The sequence below is a fragment of the Myxocyprinus asiaticus genome, chromosome 4 (genome assembly GCF_019703515.2).
Source record: "Myxocyprinus asiaticus isolate MX2 ecotype Aquarium Trade chromosome 4, UBuf_Myxa_2, whole genome shotgun sequence".
Lineage (NCBI taxonomy): Eukaryota > Metazoa > Chordata > Actinopteri > Cypriniformes > Catostomidae > Myxocyprinus > Myxocyprinus asiaticus.
The window spans coordinates 30,901,384-30,916,197 of NC_059347.1; the positions used below are offsets into that span (position 1 = coordinate 30,901,384).

At 40.5% G+C, this 14,814-nt stretch overlaps 1 protein-coding gene and 1 pseudogene across 1 annotated transcript; both read right to left on the bottom strand.

Annotated features, from left to right (window-relative positions):
* Window positions 1-108: 108 nt before the first annotated feature.
* bmp3 (bone morphogenetic protein 3) lies at window positions 109-7,232 on the bottom strand. The gene is made up of 3 exons (XM_051694228.1): window positions 6,469-7,232; window positions 4,634-5,526; window positions 109-3,642 (listed from the first exon to the last, which is right to left on the bottom strand). Exons 1-3 carry the CDS (start codon window positions 6,734-6,736, stop codon window positions 3,451-3,453), a joined length of 1,353 nt encoding a protein of 450 aa, XP_051550188.1. The 5' UTR covers window positions 6,737-7,232; the 3' UTR covers window positions 109-3,450.
* Window positions 7,233-11,775: 4,543 nt separating this feature from the next.
* LOC127439739 (cilia- and flagella-associated protein 299-like) overlaps window positions 11,776-14,814 on the bottom strand; it is a 113,037-nt pseudogene continuing 109,998 nt past the window's right edge.

Genomic DNA, 14,814 nt, shown 5'->3' on the forward strand with positions numbered 1-14,814 from the left:
TGATTACATAATGCAATCAATGTACAGCAATGTTTTGCTTTATGGCCAGAGGGCTGAGTGTTCAATCCTTTACCACATTAGCACATGGCAAATAAACACATGGCTATATCATTCTTCAAATTATCCAACTTTATTGAGTTTTCCTTGGTCTGTCAATAGGGAGTCCTGTAACTAGGGAGATCTGGTTAAAAAATAAGCATTCTAACTAATTTGACACAAGTCATGTGATTGCTTCCTTTTGTACACATGTCTAACCTTTCTGCAGCAAAGCTCTGAATCAATATTTAATGACGGACCCCTTGCCTCACAATATAACAAGATACAGAATGCATTATAAAGAAAATAAATAAATGCTTTTAAAGGTCATTTCCATATACAAATATATTTTCTTATAAAGCTTATCGTACAAGCACATCCTTTCACCTACAGCATAACATTTACAAAACACACAGTGTGATGGAAGCCTTCCAAAAATATATATATTACACAAATGCTAAAGGAGTGCTTTACATACTGTGTGTCTTTTTCGGAATTGATGTGTTATATATTAAGATAATAGCCCACTTTTACATATATGTATACATTTTTTCTATTGTTCATAGGTTTAATATACATTAAGAATAACAAGGAAAATCCAACTGGAACACACCCCATTTATGAACATGCAGCTTCATGATATGTCATTGCCTTAGCTCTATGCTAATTTCAAAGTAGAAGTAAAAACAGTACAAAATGTTTACACAAACATTGTTCTCAAAACAAAATATCACATTTATATCGAAATAAATCAATTCAGTAAAAAATAAAATAAAATAAAAATTCACCAAAAAAGACAATATGGCACTGCTATTTCATTCCCTTATGACATCATATGTAACACTCATCTTTGTGAAATGTAAATATTATAATGTTCATTTATCTTATTTAATGAATATACCTGCTTGTTTATGGAATACCTTTATTATCAAACAACTTTTTTTTTTTTTTATGTGGTAAGGTACTTTATAAAGGCACTGTTGTTTAAAGAGATAATGGCTAAATACAATTGACATAAAAAATCATCTTTCTTAACATGTTATTTGAAATGTTGCTCATAAGTTGACATTTCTTGTCTTAAGATTTTTGCATTTTTGATTTGCATATTTGCAAATGAGTATGACCTTGATGGTAAAAACCCAATTTTTTTTTTTTTTTTTATATCTCAAACAATAATCCAAATTCACATCCTATCCCTGCATTTATTTTCAAGGAATAACTAAAGTCTATCAGAATTTGCTTGATATTTATATTAAAAAACCTGAAACCTGGTTAAAATAGTGGTTTCTTAACAGCCATAGTTGCAGTCTGTAACATGTTGTGGATGAATGACAGGATATATTTCCACATGAAACACATTTGCGGCAGAATGCCAACATATACACCAATCAGCCACAACATTAAAACCATCTGTCTAATATCATGTAGGTTTCACTTGTGCCGCCATAACAGCTCTGACCCGTCAAGACATGGACTGCACAAGACCTCTGAAGGTGTCCTGTGGTATCTGGCACCAAGACGTTAGCAGCAGATCCTTTAAGTCCTGTATGTTGCAAGGTGGGGCCTCCATGGATTGGACTTGTTGGTCCAGCACATCCCATAGATGATCAATCGGATTGAGATCTGGGGAATTTGGAGGCCAAGTCAACACCTTGAACTCTTTGTCATGTTCCTCAAACCATTCCTGAACAATTTTTGCAGTGTGGCTGGGCGCATTGTCCTACTGAATGAGGCCACTGCCATCAGGGAATACCATTGCCATGAAGGGGTGTATGTGGTCTGCAACAATCTTTAGGTAGGTGGTACGTGTCAAAGTAACATCCACACAAATGCCAGGACCCAAGATTTCCCACCAGAACATTGCCCAGAGCATCACACTGCCTCCTCCGGCCTGCCTTCTTCCCATAGTGCATCCTGCTGCCATCTCTTCCCCAGGTAAATGATGCACACGCACCCGGTCGTCCACGTGATCTAAAAGAAAATGTGATTTATCAGGCTAGGTCACCTTCTTCTATTGCTCCATGGTCCAGTTCTGATGCTCACGTGCCCATTGTAGGCACTTTCGGCGGAGGACGGGGTCAGCATGGGCACTCCGACCAGTCTGAGGCTACCCAGCCCCATACGCAGCAAGCTGTAATGCACTGTGTGTTCTGACATCTTTCGATCATGGCCAGTATTAAGTTTTTCAGCAATTTGTGCTACAGTAGCTCTTCTGTGGGACCGGACCAGATGGGCTAGCCTTCGCTCCCCACACGCATAATTGAGCCTTGGGCGCCCATGACCCTGTCACCAGTTCACCGGTTGTCCTTCCTTGGACCACTTTTGGTAGGTACAAACCACTGCATACTGGGAACACCCCACAAGACCAGCAGTTTTGGAGATGCTCTGACCCAGTCGTCTTGCCATCACAATATGTCAAAGTCACTCAGATCCTTACGCTTGCCCATTTTTCCTGCTTCCAACACATGAATTCAAGAACTGACTGTTCACTTGCTGCCTAATATATCACACCCCTTGACAGGTGCCATTGTAACGAGATAATCAATGTTTAATGTTGTGGCTGATCAGTGTAGATCAGCTTTTATTATTATTTTTATTGCAACATTTATTAACAGGTCAGACGGAAACATAACTGCATAACTACATTGAAAATATATTTACAAATGCAAGGTATCTGTAAAAAAAAAAAAAAGAAGCCTGATTTAAAAACATTTTTATAAAATGTGATGTAACAGTATGAGATGCAGACTTACAATCTGCACATTCTTTGATTGAGAAAATAAATATTTTCTTGTTTTATGAAAGTTGAAGACATTCAAAACATGGTCACTCAGATATCAAACACCATTTTTAGCATAATGTGGAAAACTGAATATGTATTGTAGTTATATTATCATTTTAATATCATTTGAAATTTTGAAAACCGTAACTAAACTAGTTCCTTTTCTTTCTTTCCAGAAGTACACTTTTCACCACACCTGGGCTCTGGAGTAAAGTATACCTCTTTATAGCAGCCATTGAATATGGACATTGAGAGTCAATCAATGCCCCTGTAGCAAAAATATAGCTATTATAATGTCAGATTATACAAACTGTACAGAATCAGATTCATGATGGATGACAGCTAATGTTCGTCCCCTGGATGCTTAATTGCTGATTAAGCTTGAGGTTATCATTTGTGAGAACATCCTGATGAAGAAGCTGCTTGTTTGAGACTGTTAAAATGAAGCCTCCTGCTAAGAGTAATGAGTTCCTTCTGGAAAAGCACTTCGGTCTTCACAATCCTCAAAGCTAAAGATAGTTCTTCAAGGGTTATAAAATTAATATCTTCAGTCAGCTACTGGGATGTAGTCTTTCTTCCAGTGCAAAAATTGGGTTTAGGGGTGGGAGGCTGGTGGAAAAGACCGAAACTTTTTACCGGCAGGCGCAGGAGTCCACTGTCATATTGGGGTAGACCTTGAGGACCACGTTCTTGTCTTCATCAAAGAAGAGGATACTGAGGGAAGACATCTTCTCCGGTACACAGCAGGGCTCTGGGATGCCAGGGACAACACCGACCGCCCGCACAATGCTCTGAATGGTGGCATGGTTTGAAGGTTTCAAAGACTGTAAGAGGTGGAAAGATGAAGTGGTGGTTAACAACGTCTTCCAGAACAGTCTGGAACCAACTAAACTATTACTAGATACAGGTGGAGAATTCTCCAATTAGGACGGTACATCTACTGCATCCACATAAATGCGTAAATATGAAATGCACTGGAGGTCTCCGAGGCATTAAAAGATGAAACATTAGAAGACAAACTATTCACAAACATTTATAAAAACAAAGACAAGCATGATGTTACTGCAAAAACAAGACAAATTCCAAAGTCAGTTTAACTGGAGTGATTGGAAGGAGTCCACCGTAACAAATCCTAAAAAGAATATTAAACAAGTGGATCTTGGTTTTCTATGATTAACTTTACCACAGAGACCTTAAGTTTTCCTGAATCAGACTATATTTTTTAGACTGTCTTTATTACTTTGATTGCATTACAGCACAAAAATACCACAGAAGAAAATCCCTTGGTAGCAATAGTTCAACATATGTCACTTTATTTGTAATATTTTATGTGACAAAATATTTCAGTGGCATCTTTTTCAGGTGTTTTGGAGGAGTGACTAGCAGGTTTAATGATGAGCACTGCCAGTGTTCATGGATAGTTAATGGAACCTGAAGGAACTGCTGTGCAGTCCACATTGCAGAATGGAGTGCTTTACAGATTTACAGACCAATTTTTCTCTTGACTGACACTGGGTGGTGCTTACATTTCATGATTACTCTATACACCTGTCCTCCATTCTTTTACCCATTGCACTGGTTTGCAGCTTGGGTTGATTGCATCAAATCAAATCAGGCAAATGTTGTGAGAGTGCACAAAAATGGGTTTCATTTTTTAGACTTTTTTGCTAGTTAATAAAACCAGTCCAGCTTCCATATTTCCACAAAAAAAAAAAAGAAAAAAAAAGGTGGAGATGTAAAGACTTTCTGGAATTAGAGAAAAGCTTCTGTTTGTATCTAAAAATTTAAGTCACCAACCGTAAGTAAATAACATACCTTTGGCATGGGGAACTGACAAGACCCCGAGCAGTAGTATGCATCAAACGACTTGGGGGAGATAATCCACTCACTCCAGCCAATATCTGCAAAATCGACCTTCAAATATCTGCGAGCACAGTTCCTGGGCTCGTTCCATTGCTTCTTACGTGCTTTCTTTATGGTCTGCTCATCAAATTGCAGCAGTGGATTTTTATGCCGTGGGTTCTTGCGAGGCTTCTTACGAGGGCGCTTGACTGGCTTGCTCTCCGTTGGATCATAAAGGCTGGTTTCATCCCAAGTCCCAATCTCATAAGGGTACTCTGGGCCTGGAAGCTCATTGTTCTGCAGTGGCAGTAGGATGTTGGCTGACCGCCTGGGCCGATGTTGCGTGGAGGTACTGCGATTATGCATTTCAAGCAAATGAAGATTTGGCACCAGTCTACTCTTGTTTCTCTGCAGAGTGGATACAACACTCTCAGGTTCTGAGATAGCCGAGTCATTGGCGTAGACCAGAATATAAGGAGACCTATCTGACAAGAGCTTCTTCCAAGGTTGGCGTCCTTCAATGTCAATGCCTATAAGAAGCTGGTCATAATGCTTGGCTTGACTGACCACACGAGTAATGTCTTTCCACTGCCACGATATGAAGTCCTGGTACATTGTGGAAATGTTTATGGAGAAATGGCCAATTGTTCTGGTGATGTTCTCCACAAAGCTGAAGCTCCAGATATTCAGGTGTATGTGCCCTTGTCTTCTGAGGTTATGGTTAGCACAGCTCTTAAATCTCGTGCATCTGTTGCTGCTGTTCTGCAGGTCACCAATGTAGTAGTGCAGGGTCGCTGAGAGAACATCCTCTGACTTGGTGAGGGAAGTGAGGTTGAAGATTTGTAGCTGCTTATTGTTGACTTTGCCTAACAGGAGAAACACATATTCAAGAAAAACATAATAAATGAGCAAATTATTGGTTCTTTTCTAATTTCATATCACATTTTCAACTGAACACGACAGAACTCAAGCTCTGACAAATTGCTTTTTCTCATCGACATAATCAGTATACTCAATCTGGACCTTGCTGTGTTTTATTACACTGTAATAAAGCACAGTAAGGTCCAGATTGATCACAAGAGGGCGGTATAAGTGTATATCTATGGAAGTATGACTATCATCTGAACTTCTGAAAGCGGGCAAGAAGCGCATTTCTCAACGTAAGCGAAATCATTTGAGTTTTTTTTTTTTTTTTTTTTTTTTTTTTCAGACAGGCATTAAAGTTTATTAAACGAGTAGTTTACACACATAATCTAAAGAACTCATTTGGACATGAACGCGTATCGAGTAACGTTGAATCTTGCAAAATACTGAAGAACGTTCGGCAGCTTGAAAACAAACCAACAACACTTTTGTAAAAAATACAATTGGCAAAAAAATGTTGACAAAATAACGCATAAAAGGTCGCAGCGTTTATCTCGACCAGCTGTCTGAAGACAATTGACTACCGCGTGCGAATTCTTCAACAGGTGCACCAACTACCGCCAAAGCTAACGTAACAGAGTTATGAGCCGTTCACATTGTTTATCTATGTAAACATGCACTGCACGGACGTCTTTGACCGTCGCGCCACCTCCAGCTGTTTTCTCAGCGTCTCGCATGTTTTAGACGTCGTGTCAGGTAAAAAAGAACATCAATTGTCAAAAGCGCGTCTCGAGACACCTGCGTTTTGTATGAGTTGCGCTGCGTCTAGCTTTTCTAGCGTAAGAACGCGTTATGTCCTTTTGAGTAAAACAGTCTATATTAACGACATTTTGTCTCTTAGTACTCTCTTAAGTCTAGAGTGGACAAACGCATTTAACACCTACCCAATTGTCCTTTAAAGCTGCGCACAGTGTTTCCATCTTTGAGAAGGAATCCCGCGCTGTTGTATTTGGTGTAGAGCATCTGCATGTGCTCTGACAGTGTGTCCTGCTCGGTTTTCTTCACATGCTGCTTATCTTGCGCTCCCGCTTTTTGTCCAAATCCCACATCTTTTGAGAAAGCCATGAAGGGTGTTTTGAGCACAGCACTGTATCCACAGCACAGATAACCCCATCCCAACAGGAGGATAAATAGTCGTTGACAGCGATCCATGCTGGAGGTACAGGACTGGTAAAGGTGATCTAGGTGTAGTAGTATATTATCAGCGCTAAAAGCGTTTCCAAACTCTTGTCTCTTGAGAGGGATAGCATCACATGGACGCAGTTACCCTCCAAAAATTAAGCAGAGAGAACTCAAACAAGGTGCCAGTTTGGTGGTCCAAAATGCACGTTTCCAAAGATCGACGTTCATGCAGCAAATATCACTCCTTGAGGGGGATAAATGTTCCGCGGCTATAATGAGGGTCAGGCTTGATTCTCTGTTTTGTGTCTCGGCGATGATGTTCGCAGCCAATCGCTCCTCTTCTCTGCTTTCATTGAAGGTAAAGCTTGCTGCGCTAGTAATATATAGGGCTTATGGGAGCAGTCGGATACTCTTCACACGACAAGCGCAGCGGAGAGGAGGAGTGGAAGAGGAAAGCGTGCGTGCATGTGTTTGAGAAAGAGAGAGAGAGAGTGCGCGAGAGCTGGAGTACAAGTACTTTTCATGATATATATTGCAATTTTACTGCAATACACTACGCCTTACTATCGATTAATAGAACAGGGATAAAAAAATAAACCTAAGAAAATACAACACGACATTAAAAATCCGGTCTTCGTCGTTTAAAACGCACATTAAGGGTGTCATAACAAACACAACAAAGTTTTACGTCATCAGTGTACACTACACACACTGTCACTCTCAGCTGCCTCTGTGAGCGCGACTGTATGACTCATTTGGGTCTGTTTTGTATTGGTGGATAGTGAAAACAGTGTAACGTCTCTCAGCAAAGCTGTGTGTCTGGGATGGAGCACTGAATGACATGGCTTATGTGGAGCATTAAAAGCTCTCTGTCCCATTTAGTTGAGTTCAATGGCGATGAGCAAACACATCCTGCACAGCAGAGTCTGATCCGGATGCTGGACCTTGTCCCCTCCGTACATCAGACCCATGTGCACTGCTCAATATACTCTGTCACAGTCTCTCTTTCAGGATCATTGAGGAGGAAGTGATTGACCCCTCTCTCTCCACCCCCCAGACATCTGATGCCACTGGAGTTATTTTCAAGATACAGTATGTTTTTATTTTTCCTTTTTCTGTGAGATCTGTCCAAGGTTGGTCAGTTGCTTTAATGAGTGGCCTTCTCTCAATAGCCTATATTTATCATGTGTCATTTCCCTCACACTTAACTCTCTTAGCCCACTTTAGGATAGGAACCAATGTTTGTCTCCCTGCTTTATGCAAGCCCATCTGCTATTTTGGTTTGTAGGTGTTTGAATGAGCTGCAGCGTTGTTAGGGACTGGGAGTGGGCATTTTCATCACTGCCACTCCACCACATGGATGAGGACTGTGGTCTGTTAGGTTAAACAGTTATGAATGTGGGTGAATCGCCTGGTGATTAAACAGAAACTTCCTGTTGATATGTACACTGTAAATCCATTTGTTCTGTCAGATTGATTGCTTTGAGAATCTGAATCACAGGCATTAAAGCAACTTGAGTTCATTGGCCAGAACAAAGTCTGTTACTGTACTATACTGCCCTTCAAAGCCAAAACGCAGTACCTACACATTTTGTCAAAAGTGAGTCGTAACTGAAATCAGGTCTCCTATCTGCCCTGTGGCTGACGGGTTTGGCTCAACTATGCTCACATTCAGAGAAAACAGAGTAAGACTATTTTATAATCGACATTTGGCTGGACAATATAAAAAAAATGTAATGCAAATTTTCTCTGTCTCAGTGTTAGTGTAGTTACTGCTTTTTGATTTTTGGGGGGCAATATAACCTTTTATTTCCAATCTAGTCTCATAACAAGATGTAATAATTAATATGAAATGGTGAAATCTTAAGAAATCACATTATACATTTTGGCCCGTACAAAAAAGCTAGACTTTTACTCCCATCGAGAAAAACGAATGAACTAACGAAGTGTTCTAACAATTTTTCTTAAGTTTAACCCCTTACCCAAGCCCTAAACCTAACAATGATTTTATTAGTAAAAAAAACTTTTGCATACCACGGAAGGAAACGTTGTTGTTTAGAACGAGGTAAGTGTATTACAGATTATTGACATGCACTGGTAATTTGTCTTGCATAAATACATGGAATGAGTAACTAAATTTGTTCACAGACTTTTCCTTTCTTAAAATAAAGTGTTGGATTGAAGGCTAGGTAAAATTTGAGGCCTATATTGTATGCATTTGAAATTCTGTTTGTTGATTGGTTGGTCACTATGAGAATAGTGGCAATACAATATCATTTGATTTCACCATCTCATATGAATTACTACGAGTTGTCCAGAGACTGATGGATTTCTTTTCAGTCTACATATTGGATTATACGCTGTAGATTAAATTTACTAAAGACACTAGCATACAGAACATTTTTGTTAATGCAAAATCAATACAACAAATCTAAGCAGTACGTTTTCAAATTAGTCACTCATTGTTTCAGTTTACATTCTGTTATTGTGTTCATTCTAACATGGATTAAGGAAAAGAAGGCCTTACTTTTTGTTTGCTTTTCATAATGTGATGTCCCTATCTGTTAATCAACCTTGGGCAAACTTTGTCCAAAATGTAAGAAAACCAACTAGTACTGTTCAAACTATGGAACCAACAACAAGTACCATGAGACCCCAATATAGCAATTTCTTGCGGACTCCTATTTGTAAACTCCCAAACCTTCTCTAAGACAAAAGGCATTACTGACTGATGGATATCTAAATTCCGGCACTCTCTGCAGTAGCTTGAGATCTAAAATCACATGGAATGGGTAGGTCAAAATTAAGCTACAAAGGGGGGACATGAAAGAACCCCCATGCCTTAAATTACCTTTATCTTTGATCTGTTCAGACAAACAGAGAAGTTGTTTTAGATAAGAGTACAATACAAAGCTCAGGTTCCCATGTAAGTTGCTGTGTCATCAGACATTCTCAGAGCTGAAGAAATGGCTTAGCCAATAGCCTACAATATATGGACAATTAGAGATCAACAAAAGTCAGGCAAAATGTAAAAAATTAAGACAATGATTAATAAGAAATTAAAAGAACACATAAAAGAAATCAGGATATTCTCATCCAAACGTTACTAAATACTTTTAAACTTATAGAATGACTAAATAATTGTACCAATACAGCAACTTTCTCTTTTTAAATCTGCCTTGTATACCCTAAACACTACAAAGCAGTAGCTCTGCCAATCTACACATCCAGATTTTGTGCACAATATGAAGTTAAAAGGATATACCAAAAAAAAAAAAAAAAAAAAAAAAGTCTCTACTTAGATGAAATTAGAGGCTTCGTGTGCTTTTTAAAAAGTTTTTAAGAATTAATTAGTAAAACAGTTATTAGGCTGATTTATTAAATTGACTGTGAGCCAATATATTTATAAAATAATAGTTTTGTTTTTATCAAGATCATATCTATTGCAGTAGAAGAATGTTTTCTAACATTTTTCATAAGTGTAGTAGGTTTAAATGCATATCAAACCTGTGCCAGATGTTTTTCTAACTTCATTAACAATTGCCTCACGGATACAAATGTTCTCTTTTCCTATAGAAACAGACAATCAACCATGACATTTACACTTAGGAGACAAACGTTGTTCCAAAATACTGATAATACTGTCTTTTACTAGTATTTCCACAGTATTTACAGATATTGTGATACTTAGATATTTAATTAAATATAGTCCAGCAATACAGTTCATTTAGTTCAAAAAGCCAGTTTTTGGATGCATTTGATTGCACATACTAAAGTTACTATAGGAAAAAAATCTCTTGTAGTCTGAAGTGTGATTTGGTGATGAAACATCAGTCTGGGTGTGACTTTAAAATATGGACTCTATAGGGTGTCTCCACCAAGAATAAATAAGATCTTAAGCCAGCTGTGATCAATTATTAAAGGGTAACCGTGTCAAAAGATTTAGGTGGGCTGAAGTTAACTTGCCTTTTACATTCATATTATACATTTACAACTTGTCTGGGCATTTAAGTCATACATTCATATTTTTTTTAACAGTACAGCAAGGATAAAGACGTGTTGAACATCCCCGGAAATATGAAGTAAAGACAGCAGAAAGCATTAGCAGTTGATTTATATGGATTGGTTATCAAACTAAACCACCAACTGCTACTTTGGAGGGATAGCCAGCATATTTCCATCAAAGGGGAACAAAACCCCCAAATATTTGGGTTTATAATTTTTAAATGTTTCCAACTCTTTTTAAAAAAGGAGAAAAAGCAAACAAGAAAACAAATCAAACCCAGTGTTTAATATAACTGGCCATGATTTTGCCAGTTTATCTGAAGGAATGCATCCACATGGGCAATGAGGTCATGCCTGGTGGGGGCCTGAGGTTGGATTCTGGGTGCATGGGTGGTTTCAGTGTCTGGGTTCCTTAGCCTCCCCTTGTTTTTTAATAGCCGGGCTGGTCGGGGTGTGCTCGACCACAGGCAATACTCGCCTCTGCCATCTCGCCCTCAACGAGGCAGCCTGGGCGAGTTTGTGTTCAAAGAGTCCGATCTGCAGCGTTGCCTCTTTTCCAAAATAGCATGCACTCATAGCCCCTGGGCACACGGGTTCCAGCACTGAATTTGTGGTTCATTCTAACCCGCTCTGTTGGATATTTCGAGATACTGGGACACAATTGCTGCCCAGGTGCAACAAGAATACAAGAATCTCTCCTCTTCACATAGGGGATATTTGAAAATATTGCACATTATAGTATGTTTACAATGACTTTACAATGGGAATACTCTGTCTGCTAAAAGCTTGAACATTGCTTTTATGTTTTATGTCTGTAGTATGATTAATTGCCTTAACCTCATACACACCTCCAGAACTTAGCAATTATAACAGTACCATTAATGTATTTAATAGGAGTACAGGGACATTACAGTGTTCTAGTTTATTTAAAGTCTTGAAGCCCTAATGGATTGTAGTTGATTTTTTCCTTTTTCTTTTAACAAATACTCTTAACAAAGTTTTAAGGTGTTTATTTACTCATGGATGTTAAATGAGATCTAAAACGACATAAGCTGTAGAGGTCATCACTCTCTGTTTACCTGTGCCTTACCAGTCCTGTTCATATCAAACATGCTCACCTCTGGGTCAATATTCAAGATTTGTCCATTGTGATGTTTCTTGAAGCGCAAACCACTTTAATTCTCTGTGATCACCTCATAGTTTGAGCTGGCATTGTATTTTAGCCACCGGTGTTTCCCAGTTGTAGAAGCTGAATGGGGTTGAATAAGTTCATGAGTTCATAGAGAAATTAAAATGTTTCTCAAATAATAGTTCTGACTAATACAAGAATGCTTTATCAAAAACACTGCAGTTTAGATGGAATGTTTAAATAATTTACAAGTGCATAAGCTACAAAGTAAAACAAAAATGCACAGACAAAATGTCAAAGTGTTAAAAAAATTTTCAATCTAGATTTCAATCTATTCATTGTTTTGGATTCCAAAATAAATAGTCAAATACTCAATGGAACTCATTTTGTTTCTTGTTCTACTTATTGCTATTGACACAAGTGGAAGACAGGAAAACAATTCTGCTCTTGACATTCAAAAAAGCACTGTTGCATTTAGAGAGTCTTTAAATTCAATTCCATATGCTTCATATGTTCAATGTAATTCAGAAGAATGTACATCTGTACACATTTCATGTCAACAGAGCCTTTCAGCTGCACCATTTACACATTTTTGGAACATGTCTTGATTGTCTTATAACAATTGTTGTATACAGTAAACAGAGAGAAATTACAATGTTAAAGCAACTCAAAATTGCCAAAATAATGAAATAATGTTAGCTTAATGGCTGCTGGGCATCTTCAATTAAAAAACAAACAGTACCAGAAAAAACACAACATTAGTTTTAGGGTGTTTACACACTTGTAGTTCGGTCCTCTTGGTTCAGACCAAAAAAGAAAATGATACATTTAGTCCTGGTTTGCTTAGCGTTCACACTGGCATTTTTAACACCGAACCTAAAGATACGAGACAAAAGGCATCAAGAAAGTCACAACCTGATTGGACAGCTTTTATGACATATATTTTGCGACGGAACTTGCCGAACATCCAAAACAATGCTGGCTGCTGTGCGAAATGCGCTCGTTAGATTTATACATGTATATATTGTGGTATTTTTACTAGCTGAGAACAAACAAAGAGCTAATAAAATGTGTAAAGGAGTCAAAACAGTGCCAGTAACCATGACGTTCCCTATCTGTCACTCACTCGACGTTGGTGTCGATGTAGTGACACTAGGGGTCCCTATACAAAACGCCACAAGGCTGAACGGTGTTACGTGAACTGGCAGTGTGTGGTGGGCAGACTTGCTGTGTGCCTCATAGCCAGCACACCAGGTCGACACGTAACCTCCCCCAACACAGTTACGAGTGTCGAACGGCCCTTTTTGGGGACAAGTCGACTACCCAAAGATAGAGATAGGCTTAACCCAGTCGTGGCCTCTTTTCTCCTTCTCTTTTTCCACTCCCTAAAAAAGAAGGGGGATTATCCGACTGGGCCGCCAGGTCTAGTCGGGGGGTGTCCCTCCCAAGGGGAGGACACCACGGAGACCACACCTCGCCCCAAGAGAGGGGGGGGATATTTAAGTGGAAAAATACGTCACATGGTCTTTCCAACCATGTGGAGAGCCTTCAAGGTAGATCCTGCCCAATGGGGGAGGAGTTACTACAAACATGGAGACTGGGGCAGAGGGGCTCTGCCCAAGGAAGACGCAGTTTGCCAGCAGGGAAACGAACTAGCGGAAGATATAGATCGCATGGGGTTTAGCCTTACAGGGAACCACCACATGCGGAGCACCTACCCCAGAACAGGGCTCTTAGTTAGCGCGTGTACTGGGCCGGCAGTGAGTCTCTCCAAAAACTTGACTGCCACAGGGCTCGGAGGAAGTCAACCAGGGAACAAATTTTTTGAACACTACTGGGAATTAACGGCGCACATCTTCAGCTCAAAAGGAGGTGGAAGGCGCTATGTGCAAGCGATACACCCGGCCGGCTATCCCGGGCTTATCCGCTTGTGTTACGTGCCACTACCTGGGACGAAACCGGTTCCACCCGGAGGTTGTAGAACCTTGCAAATGAGTTGGATGTTGCCCAGCCCGCTGCTCTGCAAATGTCTGTTAGAGAGGCACCTCTGGCAGGGCCCAAGAAGCCACTACACCATGGGTAGAATGGGCTCGTAGCCCTACCAGGGGCGGCATGTTTTGGGCGAGATATGCCATGGTTATGGCGTCAACGAGCCAGTGGGCGATCCTCTGCTTGGAGACAGCGCTTCCTTTCCGCTGTGCACCAAAGCAGACAAAGAGCTGCTCAGAGACTCTAAAGCTCTGCGTGCGATCCAAATAGATGCGTAAAGCACGCACAGCACAGCACAGCACAGCACAGCAACGACAGGGCTGGGTCTGCCTTCTCCTGGGGCAGCGCTTGCAGGTTCACCACCTGGTCCCTAAAAGGGGTGGTGGGAACCTTGGGCACATAGCCCGGTTGGGGTCTCAGGATCATGTGAGAATAGCCCGGACCGAACTCCAGGCACGTTTCGCTGACATTGTGTACCAAATGGTATTATCCTTTGAACAATGAGGATTTGGGGGTGAATGGATTCTTGACTTCCTGGGGTTTAACCTTGTTAACATACAGGAGATAATTTCACTTGTAGGTCAAGGAGGGGGAGACACCTCCAGAATTATGCAGTATTTGGCAAAGACCTTATAACTTTGTTACCACTGGTTTTATCAACATGGGAAAGAGACCACTATACCAGTCGCACAGAGACCGTCCCCGAAGGGGGAAGCCCAGCTGAGGTTCTGCGTCTGACTGGACAAGCCCGCTCTCCGATGCTGCGCTCGAGACCTCATCATCTTCGCGGGCCCCGAATAAGAAGCCAGACTCGCTGTGCGATGAGCCGGCGAACTCACCCGGAAGCCCGATTGGGGCAGACGAGCGTGCCGGGGAATGGGAGGTCCGCGGGGGGATACCCGGCGGAGGCGATTCCATTGAGGTCCCCAAATCGCCCCCAGTGCTAGCCGCGCTGACCTCATACCCGTAGGTAGGAGGACCGAGG

What these genes read in the sequence shown, in the direction of transcription:
- bmp3 (XM_051694228.1), bottom strand. Translation starts at nt 6,736, where the DNA reads ATGGATCGCTGTCAACGACTATTTATCCTCCTGTTGGGATGGGGTTAT. An exon ending in CAGCTTTAAAGGACAATTGG is followed by an intron (nt 5,527 to 6,468) that starts GTAGGTGTTAAA and finishes TTCTCCTGTTAG; the next exon opens with GCAAAGTCAACAATAAGCAG. An exon ending in GTCAGTTCCCCATGCCAAAG is followed by an intron (nt 3,643 to 4,633) that starts GTATGTTATTTA and finishes CACCTCTTACAG; the next exon opens with TCTTTGAAACCTTCAAACCA.